Raw genomic sequence first — 22,932 nt, 5'->3', positions numbered from 1 at the left:
TCTTACTGCCTTCGTGGTTAAACATATTGTGTGCTTTCCTAAGAAATATGGTTTCGCCCTGATGACCACACATGTTCTGTCTTAACTCAGCATGCCTCCTCCTCCTCCTCCTATTTCTGCTTCTATCCACAGTACATGACAGCTCTTTCAGCCTGTCAGTTACTGGCTTAAATATTACTGAGAGATAATGGTCTTGTTGCAGTTGACCTTACTTTCACCAAAGTAACTTTGGTCAAATTTCCAGTTTTTAACATTACACTTTCTCATCAACATGTTGGTGTAAACTAAGCCATTGCTGGCTGTTGTGGCCGAGAGGTTCTAGGTGCTTCAGTCTGGAACCGTGCGACCGCTACAGTTGCAGGTTCGAATCCTGCCTCGGGCATGAATGTTTGTGATGTCCTTAGGTTGGTTGGGTAAGTTCTTTGTTTTAGGGGACTGATGACCTCAGATGTTGAGTCCCATAGGGCTCAGAACCATTTGAACCATTTTTGAACTACGCCATTTTTGAGACAGTTTACAACTTAGGTTTACTTTGAGACAATTGGTGGTGACAGGCATGAAGTGCCTTAGCTATCACATCGATATTTCACACATACATTAGTTTTATACTGACTCCTTTAATTTTCTCTTTGACACACAGTTCATATTTCTGTATATGAACATTCAACACCTCATAGCACCTCTCTTAACAAGACCTTTAGTTCCATTAATTTAGTGTTGAATGCCTCTATTTTTTTTGTCAAAAGCATGTGCTTTGCGTCCTCTTAATGAATGTGCAACACCTCTGCAAATTTGTACATAGTGTACAATATACTGACACATGCGCATTTTGGTGCATTGCCTTTTTGAAGAATCTAGATAAAGTTCTGTTTCTATTGACTCTCATTCAATTTACTAGTTTTATCTGTAACCAGCAAGCTATGCTGAGTGTTAATCCAGCAATCCTTACATATAACGAATTCATTGAGTAACATCTCTGTTCCTACATGTGCTTCGAAAATATGCTTTAATTCAGATTGCCTGTTCGAAAGTTACAAGGTTGGTGCATTCCAGACCAACAGCTTTTGGATGCTTAAGTATGTCTCACTGAAATAAAATATATTGACTTGCATGTGGCGAGCAAAGCAGAAATATCAGCACATATCCTGATTTCCCACAGAGATGTTGCCAAATAAGAATGTGCTGTTTTGTTTTACTTTTTCAGGTGGTGGAATATCACTGCCTGTTAGTCCTTCAATTCCGTGCAAAATCTCCTGCAGTAGCTGATATTTTAACTGAAACAGTATTTTTGAAAAATATATACATGCTCTAAGTGGACTTCCACAGGATACGTCAACAGTGTAAAAATTTGATTATTTTCTGCAGCATGAAGCCCCAATAACCAAAGCACTTCTAATATCAGGAAGTAATGATCCATTCGTCTCGTTCTTCTGGTTTATACCTTCATCATTGCAGGACCAGTCATTTAAAGACCCTTGGGGTGAGACTGTTTCGTCCACTTGGTCATGGTGGTAACTGTTTATTTACATTGAAATGGAGGGGTTTTATAAAGTATTGGTTACAGCTGGGCATATAAAGAAACTTCAATACGATCGTAATTCAGTGCCCACATCTGGTAATGTTGAATCATACATTGACACTTACCTCAATGCACAGAATGCATCATGGAGTCGAGCTATGGTAGTTTCTAATGAGTGGAGAGTTTGGCAAGCTATCGACAGTAGATTACTGCACAGTGTGTCGTAGAATTCGAGAGTATGTGACTGCCATCTTTGCCAACACTCTAGCTCATCCTGTAGTGCATTTCATTAAATGTTAAAAATCAACTCCTGTAGATCTGTGCTCCCTCTGTTGTTAAATATTTTAACTGTACTGTCTGAATCCCCTACAGAGATGGTATGATCACTTTGTAACATCAGGGAACATCAGGGGAGAGCAAACTTTTCTGTGGAACAAGGCTGAAATCTGCGTTGACACACTGAATGCTCAATGTCATTAATCCAAGGAGAATATCTTTGTTGTTGTTGTTGTTGTTGTTGTCGTCTTCAGCCCAAAGAGTGGTTTGATGCTGCTCTCCATGCTACTCTATCCTGTGCAAGCTTCATCATTTCCAAGTAACTATTGCAACCTACACCCTTCTGAATCTGCTTAGTGTACTCATCTCTTGGTCTCCCTCTACGATTTTTGCCCTCCATGCTGCCCTCCAGTACTAAATTGGTGATCCCTTGATGCTTCAGAATATGTCCTACCAACCGATCCCTTCTCTTAGACAAGTTGTGCCACAAATTCCTCTTCTCCCCAATTCTATTCAGTACCTCCTCATTAGTTACATGATCTACCCATTCAATCTTCAACCTTCTCCTGTAGCATTCTACCTATGTAATCTTCAACCTCCTCCTGTAGCACCACATTTCGAAAGCTTCTATTCTTTTCTTGTCCTAACTATTTATCGTCCACATTTCACAACCATACATAGCTACACTCTATACAAATACCCCAATAAAAAAAATATTCTAACAAGATTGCGATCAAGACTGTTTTAAATTTTAATTTCAACCCTCAGAATCACCTGATTTAATTAGACTACATTCCGTTATCCTCGTTTTGCTTTTGTTGTTCGTCTTATAGCCTCCTTTTAAGACACTGTGTGTTCCGTTCAACTGCTCTTCCAGGTTCTTTGCTGTCTCTGACAAAATTACACTTTCGTCGCGTCGGCAAACCTCAAAGTTTTTATGTCTTCATCATAGATTTTAATTCCTATTCCAATTTTTTCTTTAGTTTCCTTTACTGCTTGCTGTCTCACTCCCTTCCCAGCCACTGCTTCCCTTTCACGCCTCTCGACTCTTAAAACTGCAATCTGGTTTCTGTACAAATTGTAAATGGCCTTTTGCTCCCTGTATTTGACCTCTGCCACCTTCAGAAGTTGAAAGAAAGTATTCCAGTCAACATTGTCAAAAGCTTTCTCTAAGTCTACAAATGCCTTTCCTTAATCTGTCTTCGAATATAAGTCGTAGGGTGAGTATTGCGTCACATGTTCCAACATATTAACGGAATCCAAATTCATTTTCCCCGAGGTCGGCATCCACCAGTTTTTCCGTTGCTCTGTAAGGAATTCGTGTTCGTATTTTGCAGCTGCGACTTATTAAACTGACGGTTTGGTAATTTTCACACATGTCATCAACACTTGCTGTCTTTGAGATTGGAACTATAATATTCTTCAAGTGGTTTGAGGGTATTTCGCCTGTCTTGTACATCTTGATCACCAGATGGTAGAGTTTCGTCAGGGCTGGCTCTCCCAAGGCTATCAGTAGTTCTAATGGAATTTTGTCTACTCCTGGGGCCTTGTTCCGACTTAAATCTGTCAGTGCTCAGTCAAACTTTTAACGCAGTGTCATATCTCCCATTTCATCTTCATCTGCATCCACTTCCATTTCCATAATATTGTCAAGTACATCGCCCTTATATAGACCCTCTGTGTATTCCTTCCACCTTTCTGCTTTCCCTTCTTTGCTTAGAACTCGGTTTCCATCTGAGCTCTTGATATTCATACAAGCGGTTCTCTTTTCTCCAAAGGTCTCTTTAATTTTCCTGTAAGCAATATCTATCTTACCCCTAGTGATATATGCGTCTACATTGTTATATTTGTCTTTTAGCCATCCCTGCTTAGCCATTTTGCACTTCCTGTCGATCTCATTTTTGAGACATTTGTATTCCTTCTTGCCTGCATCATTTACTACATTTTTAAATTTTCTCCTTTCATCAGTTAAATTCAATATCTCTTCTGTTACCCAAAGATTTCTACTAGCCCTCGCCTCTTTACCTACTTGATCCTCTGCTGCCTTCACTATTCCATCTCTCAAATCTACCCATTCTTGTTCTACTGTATTTCTTTCCCCCATTCCTGTCAATTGTTCCCTTATACTCTCCCTGAAACTCTGTACAACCTCTGGTTCTTAAAGTTTATCCAGGTCCCATCTCCTTAAATTCCCACCTTTTTGCAGTTTCTTCAGTTTTAATCTACAGTTCATAACCAATAGATTGTGTCTTACAATTTAAAATCTAGTTCCAAAATCTCTGTCTTACCATTACATGATCAATCGGAAAGCTTTCAGAGTCTCCAGGCCTCTTCAAAGTATACAGCCTTCTTTCATGACTCTTAAACCAAGTGTTAGCTATGATTAAGTTATGCTCTGTGCAAAATTCTACCAGGCGGCTTCCTCTTTCATTCCTTTTCCCCATTCCATATTCACCTACTACATTTCCTTCTCTTCGTTTTCCTACTATCGAGTTCCAGTCCTCCACGCCTATTTAATATTCGTCTCCCTTCACTATCCGAATAATTTTTTTTTTATCTCATCATACATTCCTTCAATCTCCTCATCTGCGGAGCTAGTTAGCATATAAACTTGTACTACTGTGGAAGGTGTGGGCTTCGTGTCTATTTTGGCTACAACAACGTGTTCACTATGCTGTTTGTAGTAACTTATCCATGATGCTGTTTTTTATTCGTTATTAAACCTACTCCTGCATTATCCCTATTTGATTTTGTATTTATAACTCTGTATTCACCTGACCCAAAGCCTTGTTCCTCATGCCACGGAACTTCACTAGTTCCCACTACATCTAGCTTTAACCTATCCATTTCCCTTTTTAAATTACCTAACGTACCTGCACAACATTGCACACTCCAATATGTAGAACGCCAGTCTTGTTTCTCCTGATAACAACGTTCTCCTGAATAGTCCCCGCCCAGAGATCCGAATGGGGGACTATTTTACCTCTGGAATATTTTACCCAAGAGGACACCATCATCATTTAACCATACAGTAAAGCTGCATGCCCTCAGGAAAAATTACAACTGTAGTTTACCCTTGCTTTCATCCGTTCACAGTACCAGCATAGCAATGCCATTCTGGTTAATGTTACAAGGCCTGATCAGTCAATCTTTCAGACTGCAATTACTGAAAAGGCTGCTGCCCCTCTTCAGGAACCACACGTTTGTCTGACCTCTCAACAGATAACCCTCCGTTGTGGTTGCACCTATGGTATGGCTATCTGTACCACTGACGCACACAAGCCTCCCCACCAACGGCAAGGTCCGTGGTTCATTGGGGGGGAGGGGGAGGAATATTACTTTGTCATCACTAAATTGATGGTTTTCAAGTAAAACCACTTATTAGAACTCCCTTTTCGATATTACACTGACACTAACATGCGTACACCCACTGGTATTCAAACAGTAGGTTTGATTGAACAGCATTATGTTGATACCAGATGCCTGCTGATACAACGACTTCACCTTTCCTGCAAGGAAAGCACATAGTGTTAGTTAGAAGCTTATTTGCTAATTTTCTCTGTTCATCAGCGTCAGCATTAATACTTAAACTGGCTCACAACAGGGACTTCTGATGCATGACTTGACATCCTTATCATTTGTTGTTTGTCACAAGAGAGCAAATTATTTGTCAATTGATGTAAGTATATTTTCTTGACATCTACTATCATTATAGTTATAATTGTAATATTGTTGTTGTTATTTAGCTTCAAACCCTGTATTTTGTGCACATTTGTGTATTTATCAGGCACATTTATACGCTTTAGCAACTGTGTAGTGCATAGAACCACTGTCTGCATTGAATCATTCGTTTTGTGTTACTTGCAGCACTTAGATCGCCCAATCCAGTGGTAGCTCTCATAGTAGCAGCAGTAGCACATCAGAGTACTGTGGGCTGACACATGTTTTCGTAAGAAGCGAAGTATTTTAAATTTTGTCAATGTTCCTTACCTTCAACTCCTATATTTCGCATATGTCTGTGTATCTACCATGCCAACTCTGGTATGGACAGATATAGTAATTGCTGTGTTCAGATATGAATCAAGTTGGTGATTCTTCGCTCACAGCTCCAGGCAGTGTTGTACACCAATTGGTCCACTGCTGCAGTCATATTGGGTACTGCCCACACTGAGACTGACCTCTCACTTGTGGTTGAGTGGGAAGTCATTCAAGCGTGTGGGAGGCAGTGGAAGAATTTCCATGTTGCTGATCGAAGAGCCTGCTCTGTTCGTCTGATGAATAGATTTGGGAGCTGTCTATGGCTGATGGAATTCATGATCCAGATGAAGTCGTGTGCCATGTTCCAAAGGAAGCCTCTCAGTGTGCAAGACTGAGCATTCGCAGAGGGTAGTATTACTGGTACTTGGAATCTCCAATGTTAGGTGTGTAATGGCGCCATTTAGAGATAAGACTGCATAGGAGGGGAAGGAATCCAATTTGCATTCTGTGTGCATTCTGGTTGGAGTTTTTACAGATTAGAAATGGGTGCTTCTGAATGCCATGAAAACCATGGCATAGCTAGCTGTAAGTGGTGACTCACGTTGGTGGTAACAATACAGATTGCGTTCCATGAGTAATGCGACCAATGTCTTTCTAATGCAACGGTACACCACAGCGTGTTGTAACCTGCTGGGCTAAGTGGATGGGGGTGTTAGTTTCAAAACGCTCTTTGTCTCATTCGGTTGCAAGTGCCAGAGAGTCAGGACGTGCATTTCTGTCAACCCCGTTTTGAGTTTATATAACTCTGCACAATGGATCATTCTGTAGAGGAACGGTATGCTATCAAATTTTACGTTAAACTTAGGAAGTCCGCCACCAAAATGTTCCATTAGTTCAGCATGCCTTTGGGAATGATTGCTTGTCCAAATCGCAACTTTTCCAATGGCACAAGTCGTTTATGGAGGGCCGAGAGGAGATTACCGACGAACCTCGCAGTGAATGGCCATCAACCGCTTGAGTCGACGAAAATGTGACGCTTGTGCGCGATTGTTTGAACTCTGACAGACAGCTGAGCCTTCAATTCATAGCACAAACTTTAAACATGTCAAAAACAACCTCTTTCCACATTGTGACTGAAGATATGAACATGAGAAAGATGTGTGCCAAACTTGTCCCAAAAGTGTTGACCGAAGAATACAAGCACGCTGCCAAGAAATGTTGGAAATGTGTGAAAATGATCCTCAATTTTTAAAATCAGTTATCACTGCTAAAGAGTCGTGGATTTTTGAGTACAACCCTGAGACAAAAAGGCAGAGTTCAGAGTGGCACACCCCATCGTCGCCCCGTCCCAAGAAGGCACGCATGAGCAAGTCCAGGATCAAAACCATGCTCATTGCCTTCTTGGACGTCAGGGGCATTGTCCACCACGAATTCCTACCTACCGGGACTACAGTGAACTCAGCTTTCTACTTGGAAGTGCTCAAAAGACTGAAAAGGAGGGTCTCGCGCTGCCGAAGCGACAGCAAGGATAAATGGAAAGTTCACCACGGCAACACACAGTCACAGTGCCTTCATTATAAAAGATTTCCTTGCCAGGACCAAGACCCCATTGGTTCCTCAGCCTCCCTACAGTCCTGACCTGGCTCCTACTAACTTTTTTTGTTTCCTTGGTTAAAATGAGTCATGAAAGGAAAACATTGGGACACGATTGAAAGCATCCAGGCCCATGTTACATCAGCTCTAAAGAAACTCCAGGATGCCTTCCAGGCATGGAAACACCGCCTCCAGAAGTGTATTGACACAAGAGGGTGCTATTTTGAAAATTTTTTATTTGTACGAATATATTAAATAAATGATTTTTTATGAATTTGGTCGCATTTATTATGAAACGCAACTTACATGTGTGACATTGGATTGAAATAGGTTCTGTCTAGTTTCAGCGCCTAGCTAATAAAGACTGCCATTCTTGCCTGAGAGATGAAGGTGGAGCTCACCATCATGGGCTAAACTGAAAGTGGTTATTTCGTACAGAGTGGAGTGAAGGTCTGAATCAGAGTTCCAGGCAGTTCTGCAACTGTGTAGGTTGCAGATACCTCGACCTGCGCCAAAAGGTGGTGGATTTACAGGTTCTGCTAAATAGGTCAAGAGTAAACCACGCAAAGGAAGCAGTTCCACTAGTATAGGGGATGTGTAGAGGAGACTGGGCTTTTCTAGGTGAGAGGGTCTCAGGTAAGTGCAGAAAGGGCTTCAGTTTCAAAGGCTGAAAGTAGAACACCCAAGGAGGGTGGATACAACCACAATAAGTATTGTAGTTGTAAACTGTGGTAGCTGCATTATAAAAGGAATAGAGCTCAAAGCGGTAACAAAAAGCACTGAATCTCAAATCCTTGTAGGTATTGAAATACGTTCAGCTGAAATTTTTCAAGAGACCTAACCATGTTCACAAAGAATGGATGAAATACAGTTGGTGTAATGTTCGTTGCTGTTCGAAGTAGTTTACCTTGTAATGAAACTTAAGTAGATATTCCTGTGAGGTAGTACAGATAGCAATCAATTAAAAGTTCCAGGCTGAGAGGCTATAGTCTATCTGTAATTCGTTGCTAACTGCGGGCAACATCTTCGGAGGTGAGTCAACGATGGCTTCCAGGCCATGGATTTCCCGTTTATATAGAGGGCACCAACGTAAGTCACGTGGGACCGACTGTAAGTCTGTCTCTGACTAACGTCATTATTCTCGATTTAATGTAATAGATCGTCACATCGTTGGTGCAAAGTTGACTGCCATATCCTGCCTAACTTTAAGCCGTCTTCTTTTGTGCTGAAATCATTGTGGTGTTCCTGAATCGCTATAGCTTCCCTATACATATGTGCATAATAATCGATGTCCTGGCTAGCACGCTTTTGTCATTAAATTTTATTTCATGGTCGACATCTTTAAAAACATGTTCTGCTACAACTGATCTGTCGGTATATTCCAGTCGACACTTCCTTTTGTGTTCGGTTTAGCGGGTATTGACACTTCTTATCGTTGTTCCAATATAAACCCTCACACAGCCACACGGAATTTTATACACCTCAGGAGTTGCTAAGAGGTGTAGTGCATCTTTCGCCGATCTTAAACACTAAAACTTGGTCACTAAAATTCTTCCGGATTTGAGGCCGCATTGTCAGCTATAAAATTCCGACGTTTCGGCGACTGTTGCAAGACACCTTCCTCAGACACCCTGAGGAAGGCGTCTTGCAACAGCCGATGAAACGTCAGAATTTTATAGTTGACAATGCGGCCTTAACCCCATAAGAATTTATTGACTGTGACAAGGGCCGTGAAAGCCTACGTTTACACTCACTAATCTTGTTTGTGGGTCTAAAGATTGTTATAACTTGAAACTTTGCCAGAACTTTCCCAATACTGTCCGTAATATTGCAAATAAATGGAAGAAAAACTCTTCCAGCTGACAGTTGTTCTTGCTGAAAGTTGTCACACGCTTTTTTTCTGGGATGAAGTGCTCGATCTATCTCGTTGTCAACGTATCCATTTTTCTTGACAACCGTTCGCAAATGATTTAGGTCATCTTGCAAGTAAACTGGCTGACAGATATTATTAGCTGTGTCCACCAGTGTTTTAATGACGCATCTCCTCTGCCTGGGATGATGGTTCGAATCCTTATGTAGGTAATGGTCCGGGTGTGTGTGTGTTTTTCTCTTTTATACACTTTATGCCCTAGACTCCATTCTGCCCATTTAATTAATACATCGAAAAAATTTAGTTGTCCATTTCTCTCTTTCTCCATAGTAAATTGTATATTTGGATTAATACTATCCAGATACACCGTGAAACCATACAATTCCTCTTTACTGTGATTCCATACCACAAAATTCTCATCCACATACCAATACCACTTTAAAGGTCTTCTACTGCCAGACTGCAGCACCTGCTGTTCAAAAAATCCATGAAAAGATTAGCAACAACTGTACTCTGAGGCTGCCTGTGGCCACACATTCTGTTCTTTCGTGAAACTTACTGCCATACTGAAAATAGCTCATGGACTGGCAATGTTGGGAACTCCACTGCCTGGCAGCCAGCTGTTGACTCACCTCGGAAGTTGTTGCATGCAGTTGGCAACGAAATGTCAGGAAGTAGTAGTTTTACAGATCGACCTCGGCCTCTCAGCCCAGAATTTTTAACTAAAGAAGACTGACTGTGAAAGCCTACACATTACGATGAGTACGGGTGGGGCTTATACCTACCAACTGGAGTAAACTAAGAAGTTTCCTTTACCGACGCCAGTGGTAGGCATAAAACGCCGTCCGAAACTGTACTGAATGGCGTCTCTGAAAATGATTTTGAACAATGAGTTCAGAAGCGCACTCACTCTGTAAATGATTGCGAAAACATACTTGACACGTTAATAACACTGGCCGAACAGGGAGCATAACAGGTACAGGGATTAGTGACCGTAATGTTGTTGAGCCATTAAGAGTTCACAAGAGTGAATACTGTAACATCGAAACTCACCAAAATAAACGCAAATTTCATGCCCTTGAAAAAGCAGATAAAAATTCGCTTTACACATTCTGAAGAGACAGTATCCACTCCTTCAGGTAAGTCTTTCCAAACATAGACCAGATGCGGTTTAAAGTCAAATAAGTAATAACTGAGAGATATGTGTCAAATTAATAAGAGGTGGTACTGACACAAAACACGTCAGACCACTGGTGCAGAAGCAGTGAAATACACAGGCCAAATTTAAAAGAACACAAAATCCACAAGATTGACGAAGTTTCATAGAAGGTCGAAATTTAACGCAAACTTCAATGAGAGAGGCTTTTAATAGTTTCCAGAACGACACTGTCTCGAAATCTAGTAGAAAACGCAAAGAAATTGTGGTTATATGTAAAGTATACAATTGACAAGGTACATTAATACCCTCAGCACGCGATATCAATGGTAAAGGTATTGACGACAATGCTACTTAAGCGAGTTACTGAAGACGGTTTTCCTAAATCCCTTCACAAGAAAAACAAAGTAAGTATTCCAGAATTCTAATCAAGAATAACTGCCTGTAACTTCAGGCGTTGGTATCCTAAATGTAGTGGAGCAGCTTAAGAAAGGCAATGCCTCTGGTCCAAATTGTACACCATTCAGGTTCCTTTTAAAATATGCTGATGCAATAGCTCTATACTTAGCAGTCGTGTACAACTCTTCATCTGCAGAAAGATCGGTATGCGTAGACAGGAAAGTTGCGCAAATTACTCCAGAACCCAAGAAAGGAAATGGGAGTAATCCGATGAAATGCAGACCCATTCCAGTAACATCGCTTTGCAGTAGGATACTGGAAAACATAATCTGTTTGAACATTATAAATTACCTGGAAGAGGTCATTTGTTGACAAATAGCCAACACATATTCGGAAAACATAATTCTTGTAAAACACAACAAGCTCTTTATTCTCGCAAAGTAATAACTCATATGGACAGATGACATTAGATTGATTCCATATTTTTTATTTTCAGAAGGCTTTTGACTCAATTCCTCACAAGTGACTTCCAATTACATTGTGTGCCCTTGGAGTATCATCCTAGTTGTGTGCACAGATTCGTGATTTTGTGCCAGAAAGGTCACAGTTCGTAATAACTGATAGAAAGTCATTGAAGTAATATCTGACGTTTCCCAAGTGTGTGTTATAGGCCCTCTCTTGTCCCTGATGTACATACACAATGTAGGAGACAATCTGAGCAGCCCTCTTAGGTTAGGCGGTCATTTACGTTATTGTAAAGTCATCAGATGATCAGAACGAATTGTGAAGTGATAAACATATCTGTATGATGTGAAAAATAGCAATTGACATTAAATAATGAAAAGTATGAGGTCAACCACATGATTACTGAAAGGAATGTGCTAAATTTCGTTCACACGATAAATAATACAAGCCTAAAAGCTGTGAGCTCAACTAAATACATAGGAATTACATTATGAATAAATGAAATCCTAATATTCATATTCATAATGCTCTGGAGAAAGCAAACCAAACACTTATCTCTTGGCAGATCACTTAGAAAACGTTACAGGTCTGCTAAAGAAACGGCTAACTCTATGCTTGTCTGTGCTCTTGTGGAGTATTGCAGTCTTTTATGGGACCTCAAAGAAGGGCAACTCGTTTTGTACTATGGCGAAATAAGGGAGAGTGTGCTACGGATATGATAAATGACCTGGTATGGTAGTAATTAAAGAAACGGCGTTTTTCGCTATGGAAAGAATTTTTCGTGAAATTTCAAACACTGATATTGTCGTCAGTATGATAACATTTTATTGGTGCCAATCTACTTGGGGAGAAATTATCATCATAGTAAAGTACGAGAAATCAGAGCTCCCATGGAAACATGTAAGTGTTCGTATTCCCTGCATGCAATGCGAGTGGAATATTGGAGAAATAGATTAGAAATGATGGTTTGATTAACCTCTGCTAGGCCCTTAAATGTGAATTGCAGACTTACGTAATATAGATCATTGTCATCTTGTCTCAATGCCAGTTGCTCTTCACATATTTACTAATCGTATTCCCACTACATTTTCTCGAATACCATGATGACAACAGCAAATTGCTTCAATATCTTAATCATCAGCACTCCCATTACATCTTACCGTGGACAATAAGTAAATTAAGGAAATGCAGAAAGTCGAATGCTTAGCAGTGCAATTATTTCTGGTTCTAATACTTAGTCTCCCCCTCCCAACCCGCGTGCCAGCCTCCCTCTCAGCCCCCCCACGTGCGCCCGTCTCCCCCTCAGCACCCCACCACGCGCATCCGTCTCACCCTCGGCCGCCACACGCGCGCCCGTCTCCCCCTCGGCCGCCACACGCGCGCCCGTCTCCCCCTCGGCCGCCACACGCGCGCCCGTCTCCCCCTCGGCGCCACACGCGCGCCCGTCTCCCCCTCGGCCGCCACACGCGCGCCCGTCTCCCCCTCGGCCGCCACACGCGCGCCCGTCTCCCCCTCGGCGCCACACGCGCGCCCGTCTCCCCCTCGGCCGCCACACGCGCGCCCGTCTCCCCCTCGGCCGCCACACGCGCGCCCGTCTCCCCCTCGGCCGCCACACGCGCGCCCGTCTCCCCCTCGGCCGCCACACGCGCGCCCGTCTCCCCCTCGGCCGCCACACGCGCGCCCGTCTCCCCCTCGGCCGCCACACGCGCGCCCGTCTCCCCCTCGGCCGCCACACGCGCGCCCGTCTCCCCCTCGGCCGCCACACGCGCGCCCGTCTCCCCCTCGGCCGCCACACGCGCGCCCGTCTCCCCCTCGGCCGCCACACGCGCGCCCGTCTCCCCCTCGGCCGCCACACGCGCGCCCGTCTCCCCCTCGGCCGCCACACGCGCGCCCGTCTCCCCCTCGGCCGCCACACGCGCGCCCGTCTCCCCCTCGGCCGCCACACGCGCGCCCGTCTCCCCCTCGGCCGCCACACGCGCGCCCGTCTCCCCCTCGGCCGCCACACGCGCGCCCGTCTCCCCCTCGGCCGCCACACGCGCGCCCGTCTCCCCCTCGGCCGCCACACGCGCGCCCGTCTCCCCCTCGGCCGCCACACGCGCGCCCGTCTCCCCCTCGGCCGCCACACGCGCGCCCGTCTCCCCCTCGGCCGCCACACGCGCGCCCGTCTCCCCCTCGGCCGCCACACGCGCGCCCGTCTCCCCCTCGGCCGCCACACGCGCGCCCGTCTCCCCCTCGGCCGCCACACGCGCGCCCGTCTCCCCCTCGGCCGCCACACGCGCGCCCGTCTCCCCCTCGGCCGCCACACGCGCGCCCGTCTCCCCCTCGGCCGCCACACGCGCGCCCGTCTCCCCCTCGGCCGCCACACGCGCGCCCGTCTCCCCATCGGGCGCCACACGCGCGCCCGTCTCCCCCTCGGCCGCCACACGCGCGCCCGTCTCCCCCTCGGCCGCCACACGCGCGCCCGTCTCCCCCTCGGCCCCCACACGCGCGCCCGTCTCCCCCTCGGCCCCCACACGCGCGCCCGTCTCGCCCTCGGCCCCCACACGCCCGCCCGTCTCGCCCTCGGCCCCCCCCGCGCGCCCGTCTCGCCCTCGGCCCCCCCCGCGCGCCCGTCTCCCCCTCGGCCCCCCCCCCGCGCGCCCGTCTCCCCTTCGGCTCCCCCCCCCGCGCGCCCGTCTCCCCCTCGGCTCCCCCCCCGCGCGCCCGTCTCCCCCTCGGGCCCCCCCCGCGCGCCCGTCTCCCCCTCGGGCCCCCCCCGCGCGCCCGTCTCCCCCTCGGCCCCCCCCCCGCGCGCCCGTCTCCCCCTCGGCCCCCCCCCCGCGCGCCCGTCTCCCCCTCGGCCCCCCCCCACGCGCGCCCGTCTCCACCTCGCCCCCCCCCCCCCACGCGCGCCCGTCTCCCCCTCGGTCCCCCCCCCCCCACGCGCGCCCGTCACCCCCTCGGCCCACCCACGCGCGCCCGTCACCCCCTCGGCCCACCCACGCGCGCCCGTCACCCCCTCGGCCCCCCCACGCGCGCCCGTCACCCCCTCGGCCCCCCCACGCGCGCCCGTCACCCCCTCGGCCCCCCCACGCGCGCCCGTCTCCCCCTCGGCCCACCTCGGCCCCCCCCACGCGCGCCCGTCTCCCCCTCGGTCCCCCCCCCACGCGCGCCCGTCTCCCCCTCGGTCCCCCCCCCCACGCGCGCCCGTCACCCCCTCGGCCCCCCCACGCGCGCCCGTCACCCCCTCGGCCCCCCCACGCGCGCCCGTCTCCCCCTCGGCCCCCCCACGCGCGCCCGTCTCCCCCTCGGCCCCCCCACGCGCGCCCGTCTCCCCCTCGGCCCCCCCACGCGCGCCCGTCTCCCCCTCGGCCCCCCCCACGCGCGCCCGTCTCCCCCTCGGCCCCCCCACGCGCGCCCGTCTCCCCCTCGGCCCCCCCCCCCGCGCGCCCGTCTCCCCCTCGGCCCCCCCGCCGCGCGACCGTCTCCCCCTCGGCCCCCCCCCCGCGCGCCCGTCACCCCCTCGGCCCCCCCCGACGCGCGCCCGTCTCCCCCTCGGTCCCCCCCACGCGCTCCCGTCTCCCCCTCGGCCCCCCCCACGCGCGCCCGTCTCCCCCTCGCCCCCCCCCCACCACGCGCGCCCGTCTCCCCCTCGGCCCCCCCACGCGCGCCCGTCTCCCCCTCGGCCCCCCCCCCCTACGCGCACCCGTCTCCCGCTCGGCCCCCCCCCCTACGCGCACCCGTCTCCCGCTCGGCCCCCCCCCCTACGCGCACCCGTCTCCCCCTCGGCCCCCCCCCTACGCGCACCCGTCTCCCCCTCGGCCCCCCCCCCTACGCGCACCTGTCTCCCTCATGGTAATGCTGTTCAATTGGGGCAAATGTATCCCCATGCACCAAGCCTGCATTTGTGAGAATTGTTGCAGTTCCTATTTGTAGCAGGTCATACTCAATACTTTAGACCTGATTCATGTCAATACTGGTTCCTGTTCCACCCATTATCACATCCGGATCCTGCCTTGTTAAACCCTTGCACAATGATCCTACATCATCTCTCACTTCACAGGGCTTGGAAAAAACTTGTCACTTGTAAGTTGTGAAAGGAAACAAGATTGCTTCCTTGCACAAAGTTTCTGCTTTTCTACATCAAGGAGCAACAAATGGTGGTTGAGAGCGTTATGCCAAATTTCACAGCTTTCATTTGCCCTCCATATTTTGAATGCCAACAGGCACTCTTGGGCTTCTTTTGCTTGGTCCATGTCTCTAAGCTCATACTTCTGCCACAGTGTCATTTCAACCACAGGTGCCTTCGAAATAGCATAATAAGCAATGGGTAACAGACAGACAAGGTCATACGGTAATGCTGTGCTTAATTCATGCTGCTGTTGCCATTGCTTTGCAGACTTTTTTACACTCACTGTCCTTCATTTACTTGTGCTCACTGGACAGTAGCATATGTTTGCTAAGAGAGCAGTGATTTCCATTTATTAATATTGCCGTTTTTATTTCTGAGTTAAGATGACTTGATTCCAAAACACACAGAGCCAGCAAAGAGTATTTTACATAAGGTAAACGAATTTCTTCATGACCTTAAGGACAAAGCAAAAAGAGACTGAATCTTATCAGCTCTGCAGACTTCAACAACATAAGTATCTGGTGTTTGACCATGAACTTTACTGAGAATATTTACATAAGTGCAGTGGATGAAAACCTGTCTCCGGAAATGGATTTGGAAGATCTCTAGAAAGATGTTCTTCATTGTATTAAATTGAAATTTCATGACCATGGCGAGTAACCTACAAGACAAAATGAAAGTGATGTTTTAAATTGTAAGATAGCTTCCACAGGGGCTAATTATTGAGAGGAAGAGTTCTGAAACCTTTGGCATACACATTCAGCAAATGCAGAGATGAAATATGGTCTCTGATGGAGGATCCGATACTGTATTAAATGTTGCTACTTCTGAAATAAATTCACAGCATCAGGAAAAGAAATAATCGTTTCCGTATTATTTATTTTGATCAGATGTGGCTCAAACAAAATAGTGCAATAAACAAAATGTGACAAGCTTCAAGAAGCAATGGTGGTTTGAAAGTACTGTATGGCAGAGGAAACACACTTACTGTCTGTCATGCAGAATGATCTGAACATGTCCAAAAATCAATGATTATCACGAAGAACTCAACAGTGATGTATTTCAATCCTTGTGTTTACCTTTATTGAGACTATTCAATGCGGGCGCTCTGATGGTCGACAGTGCCTGTTAAATTTACAGAATAAAGGGGAAATTTTCTAGTTCAAGAACAAAGGAGGAGGAAATTCCACATTAGCTGGAAGGGAAGAGTAACTCTATTTAATGCTGATATACCATGGTGACGATATTGGAGTTGATTAGGTGTCATTGCCATATTTATAATCGATATGAACTTCACAGCTTAGCACCAGAAATTAAGCACAAGATTGTGAGACTGCCTCTTAGTGCAGAGAAGTTGGATGAGGTACCATTGAGGGGAAGGGGAGGGGAAAGAAAAGCTGAAGAGAAAGGGAGTTGAGCAGAGGGGCAAGAGGGATGGGAGTTGGCAAGTAGAGGGGACTTCGTATGTTAAAATTAAAGACAGTATGAAAAATTCAGAAACTAAAAAACATATTGCTTAGAGCAACATGCAGATGCATGTGCCTGTGAGCTTAAACTAAAAGGAACCTTTATAGTTCTAGCTGTGTATAGGTCCCCAGTCAGATATTTCCAACAATTTCTGAAATACTTTGAATCTTTATTGTGCCATCTGCCAGTCAGACAAGCAAATTATAGTTTGCGGGGTTTCCAATGTAGATATTCTGAAGAAATCCGAAAGAACTACCTTGGAGTATTTCTTGGTTCTTTCAATTTGACATCAGTTATAGATTTTGCTGCATAGGTAGTGCAGGAAAGCAGCACTAAGAAATATACTTTATAGACTGAATATAAATTTAATCAAATAAATACTTACCCCTTTTGAGAATGATCCTTATGATCATGATGCACATCTAGGTATACTATATAACATAGTTCCATACAAGTAATGCAAAATAGTCCTCCAAAATAGTGCATTCAATTTAACAATTTTAAAGCTAGAAACAGAATGGGATGAGATCTACACGGAAGCTGATGCTAATTTCAAATTTAATGTGAAAATAATTTCCCAAAGGAAACAACAAATCGTAATTGTAAGAAACAATCTAAAAAGCTGTGACTTCTTAAAGAGATAATAATATGTTGTATACAGAAAATCGAAATGTATTTTACAGCCAGGAGTAATTATCGAGTAAGAGCCAAATATTACAAAAACTGTTACACTGTATTAGGAAAAGTTATTAAAAAGCCAAGAAGTGTGTGCACCATGTCTCAGATTAGCACCTCTGATGATAAAATTAGAACAATTTGGGATATTGCTAGAAAGGAAACACGACAGTGGAAATCACAAAGATTTTATTCCTATCAAACTCAATGAAAAGTTTGACAAAAATCAGAAGTAATTTTAATAATCATTTTTTTAAATGTTGTAGAGAAATTAGGATACAGCTGTTCATTAGGAAATACAAGGTTGTACGTGGAAGAAGGAATACCTATGCAATTTGATAATATGGAAATTCAAACCACCTCTTGAACTGAAATTAGGAAAATAATAAATTCACTCATTGTAAAAGCATGCATGGAATTGATGGCACTTCCAACAGAGTACTAAAAGCCTGTTGTGAGCAGGACATGCACAAACGGTTTGAATCATATTTAAGTGGAAGAATGCAGAAGGTTGAAATTAACAGTAGAGATAGTGTGCTAAAGTTAGCAATCCTTGTAATATTAGTAATTTTCGCCCTACAAACATTAGTATACGCTCAATGGTAAACGCCTGATGGTCTGAAGTTATCAAACAATTGTAATGTAAAAGAAATCAACCATCACATAGCAGTGGCAGAATCTATTATTCTTTATCTTTGCCACTCTCACCCGGCGGTCGTAAATCTCTAAATACACTTATCGATTAATGATATAAAAAAGAATTCTCTTATTTCAAGACAAATGAAGCCTTGAGCGATTCACCTTTTACTGTTTCTATTCCATGAAAGGCGGATTTGCTGTGTTCTGCATAAATTTTAAAATTTGTGTAAAATACTCTGTAAATGTTCTAATTGTAGTTTTATGTAATTAATTACTAACAGGGTCCATCGAGAGGACATTAGTATGAAGTATTGCCTGTTATGTACAAAGCTTTTGCTAATATGCACCAACCATTTTCATTTAATATTAAAAGGTATGTAGCATTAAAAACGTGTGCTTATATAGCCAAATTATCCATAAGTATCTCCATCTCCTCATTACTTTAATGTTAATCATTTTGTATCAGTTTATCTCCAGAATCTACGATCATGCTGATGGACCCAACACTGCATTGAGGCAGGGAGGAACACTACCATTCTCCTTTCATTTCTGAATCATTTTTGTTATTGTGTAGTATTGCTTTCTTTTAAAGTCAGTAAATCTTTTGGTCTATTAGTGTCGATCCAGGTATGGCTGCATCGCGGTCATGTAAACGAGCGGAAATGGTAATGTTGCTTTGATAACACTACAGCCTCTAACTGAGGAGGTATGAAGAATGGTGTCCCACAGTGTTCACGTTTGTTCCTCATATTTTTCTTAATATATGTTAATGACCTGGCACTCTACATTCATGAAGATGCAAAGCTAGTTCTTTTTCTGATGATGCAGTAATCACGCCAAAGAAATATGAATTAGCTGAGGAAACTGTGAATTATGTCTTTCAGGAAATTAAGTGATTGTCTGCAGATGGTTTTGAGAAAACACAGTGTACACTGTTCTGTGCAGTAAATGGCAGAATACTATTGATAAGTATAGATTTTGAACAGAAATCTGTTGCTAAGCAGAATTTCGAAATTTCTGGGTGTGTGCATTGATAAGAAATTAATTTGAAGAAGCACATCATGAGCTTATGAAACATGTCAGTTCAGCATCTTACGCGATTAGGGTTATTGCAAATTTTGGTGACAAACATATCAGTAAATTAACTTAAAATGCGTATTTCTATTCACTGCTTTCATATAGCTTGAAGTTTTAGGGTCACATCATTTAGAGAAAAAGTATTCATTGCACAAAAGCCTGTAATCAGAATAATAGTTGGGAAGCACTGAAGATCACCTTGCAGACACTTATTTAAGGGACTAGGGAGGTTCCCAGTACCTTCACAATACAAGAATCACAGTTCAAAGATAATAGCAAAGAGCAGTGGCTACATCTGACTTTGGCACAGAAAGAGATGAACTGCGCTGCCAGAAAAATCTTTGTTCGTCTACCAGGTAGCATTAACAGTCAGACAGATAGCCAACCAGCTTCTAAAAACAAATCAAAAGTATTTATGAATGAGGACATCGTCTACTCAGTAGATAAATTTTTAAATATGAAATAGTAATTGTAAAAAAAAAATACATTGTGTAAAGAAACCTAATGTTAAACTCACAAGTTCCACATTGCAAAGTGACATATTCAGGATCTGTGGAACATGTATTAATGTAGTGTAATATCATCAAACCAGGCAAGGACTGTACATAACTCTATAGTTATCATAATTTGTATCTTACCAGCTGCAAACAAAATCATGTTGAAAGTTTGGTCAGCATGTGGTTTACCTGTGTCAAAGAATCCAAGAAAGTGCTGATTGACTTTCTGCCTGGGTTCAAAAGGTATCACTCTATTATGTACATTATGATTGCCAGAATGCACTGACCACCTGTGTGTCAATGTTAGATTTGAGCAGTGCGTGATATATTAAGTTTGTAATGGTCTTATTAGTTGTGTTCAGAGGACCCTCAAGTAGATGGTCAGCACTTGCCATCTTAAGATCATGAAAGTTTCAGTCTTCTGAGCAATACCTAAAAGGGATTCACTAGACCTCTATGCTGTGCAACTTGTCCTATGTGACAGCAGGTGTATAAGAAATGTACCTATATGGGTACCAGACAGGCATATACTTTTTGAAGACAGAGTACAGAAATCAGTAGGATATGATATTACACATTAACCTGCCGATTTCGAAGTTTGGATGAAAAGCCATTTCATTGTTTTATTCTTAAACTACAATTTCTAATTCATTGAAACAATGTGTAACATCCTGAGCAGTTAATACTACTAACCGATAAAGTGATTATCTGCAAACATTTTGATCAATCACAAAGTAAATATATTTAATCAGACATTTAGAGTAAATGGTTCTAAAGTGTGTGTACATGGATGATATACACTCTCCAGTAAAGAAACCTCACCAAAAGCGGAAAGCTTCAATCAGTGGTCCCTTAAATTTTCTCTTGACCACAAATTGTTTCCATGAAAGAATGAGAGAGTGAAGGAGTGATACTGTGTGTTAAGGATGACGAACATTAACAGTGATTTCAACTTCCTGTGCATTATGGCAAAGGAAGCAATAACCTCACTTTCAACTTGGGCAGAAAGCCACACCAACATATGTAATTGAATTAGTTAGTCAATACACAGGTGGCAGTGAGGGATATGTAGCCCAGTACCCAGTCTGTCACTTAGCAAACATAAAAGGTGATAATTATTGAACTATATGAAAAAATCGTAAATTAGTTACAAACTACAGCGTTCACACACTTTATTCATCATGCAAACTTCACCACAGATATTGGGATTTAGGTTATGACATGTTCGATATGCCTGCTATCATTGGCGATGATGATGTGGGCTCAGCCAAATAGCAAAATTCTGCTATACCCACTGATGTGTCAGAACATCATTGTCGTCGATGACCACCTGAATGTCGCTTTTCAGCTCAGCAGTGGTTTGGGATTACTGTTGTACACCTTGTCTTTAATATAGCCACACAAAAAGGACTCAGATCTGTTCAGATCCGGATGAGGGATTTTTCAGAATTGTAGGAATTTTTTAATTTTGTTTTTCAGTTAAATTTTTGTAATTTTGATTGCTAAGAACTGATACACTAATAAAAAAAAAATTAGTTTAGCTCGCCACTGCCGAATAATACTGCAGCAATAAAACGCAACAGAGGGAATATCACCAAAATAAATCTTTCGTTGCAAAGAAAATGAGCCATTCACATAAACAGAATAAGTGCACACACAGGCATCTGCCGACAGCACTGTTAAAGATTCTACAATATTTTCTAACAATGAACTTCTTTCAATATATCTCATTCCTGGGCACATTTTGATGAGTGAAGTCACAACTGGTTATATTTCTAACAAGACGTGGTGAAATATCTCGAATGTTAGTTTCAGAAGCATTCCTTTCAAAGAAAATTTCCTTTTATGCAAGATGATCATGCATGTCAGAATGTGTGGTGATTTTCTTAAATCATGGAGCATTATATTCACATTCAATACTTAACACTGACCACCAGCAAATGTGAAAAAATTTTGGACCCAGAGGACAAGCCATTTATGCCTTATATTTTAAATTTTGGTGGCACACTTGCATTTGCTATATGTTGAAAAGGTAATACAAAAAAATGACGAAGTTTCGAGTTTAGTCTTTCATAATTATTATAGTTTTTTTCATTGATGACAGATTATGCAATAATGCTGGCAAAAAATATAGTTGCCTTCAAAAACAAGAGCGAAGTTCTTGAGTGATTTCACATGTAACTGGCTTTACTATGGGAGAAGTCAAAGTGCTCTACAGAACACATATCCAGCCACGTAACCCACGAAGTGTCTGGTGCACATCAGTGAAATTTAAAATCGTACTTGTCAGAAATATAAAGCTGCTAAAATTGAAACTGGTGCCCTCAGAAAAACAGCAAAAACTGTTAGAAAGTGAATATTATGTATGAAAACTTAACTTTCCTTGTAGTTGTACTGATGTACAGTAATTTAAACAATTAACTTCTTCCGCTTGTGTGTTTGCACAGCTTAACATTCATTTTGTTATTGGCTGACATCACATTTCCTATGCTCTGAATATCTGCTGTCATCGGCTGGCGAGATCATGACACAAGCTATGCTTGGCCCACAAAAGCACGTCACAATCTTTCAGTGCTTTAGAAGCTACTGTGATGTAATTGTTGGAATTCGTGTTCATACTTTCGTCATACGAAAATATGTAGTGGACATTGTGAGACCTGAGTTTCTCCTGGCGTATACAACTTTCAAATAACTTCCGGAATTCAGCCAGGTAACACTTTAAGCGACCGCCGATATTTCGGCGGGAGAACACCCCGCCATTTTCAAGGCAAACTGCAACGGACAGGCGGCGTACATGCAAATTTAATACCTCGGTTCTCCGACAGAAGCAGGAAAGATAACACACACACACACACACACACACACACACACACTAGTGCCACCAAAGATGACCAAAGTCAGAGCTATCGATAGTGAGACTATGAATTCGCAGGTGAGGCAGCATTGACTCTGTTCCTCTGTTTTTTGACAAGGGAGAGAGCCGGATTCCAAACAGAGTTTAAACAGAAACCTCCATCCCTGTTAACGAGGTTGCTCGCTAATTTAATCTCAACTGCCTCCCTAATAACACTGTCCCAATAGCTGGACGTGCATGCCAATATCTCGGTGTTATTATATAACATGGGGTGACCAGTATCCAAGCAATGTTCGGCAATAGCAGATCTATTTGGCTGCTGTAATCGTGTGTGCCGTTTATGCTCAGTACATCTG

The 22,932-nt window shown here is 44.1% G+C and overlaps 1 protein-coding gene across 3 annotated transcripts in view; it reads left to right on the top strand.

The window, feature by feature from the left end:
- Positions 1–22,932, top strand: part of LOC124770950 — a 96,811-nt gene that overhangs the window by 66,330 nt on the left and 7,549 nt on the right. Inside the window, exon 8 of one of the 3 annotated variants that reach the window (XM_047249250.1) lies at positions 5,663–5,783. The exons of the other annotated variants lie outside the window; for them this stretch is intronic. Coding sequence (XP_047105206.1) covers positions 5,663–5,669 — 7 coding nt within the window. The 3' untranslated portion in view covers positions 5,670–5,783. Of the gene's footprint in view, positions 1–5,662; positions 5,784–22,932 lie in introns of those variants that run through there. 3 annotated transcript variants of the gene reach the window in all.

The sequence above is a fragment of the Schistocerca piceifrons genome, unplaced genomic scaffold, assembly GCF_021461385.2.
Source record: "Schistocerca piceifrons isolate TAMUIC-IGC-003096 unplaced genomic scaffold, iqSchPice1.1 HiC_scaffold_846, whole genome shotgun sequence".
Classification (NCBI taxonomy): Eukaryota; Metazoa; Arthropoda; class Insecta; order Orthoptera; family Acrididae; genus Schistocerca; species Schistocerca piceifrons.
Note: the sequence above shows the minus strand (reverse complement) of the source record. Positions and strands in the feature narration are given on the sequence as shown.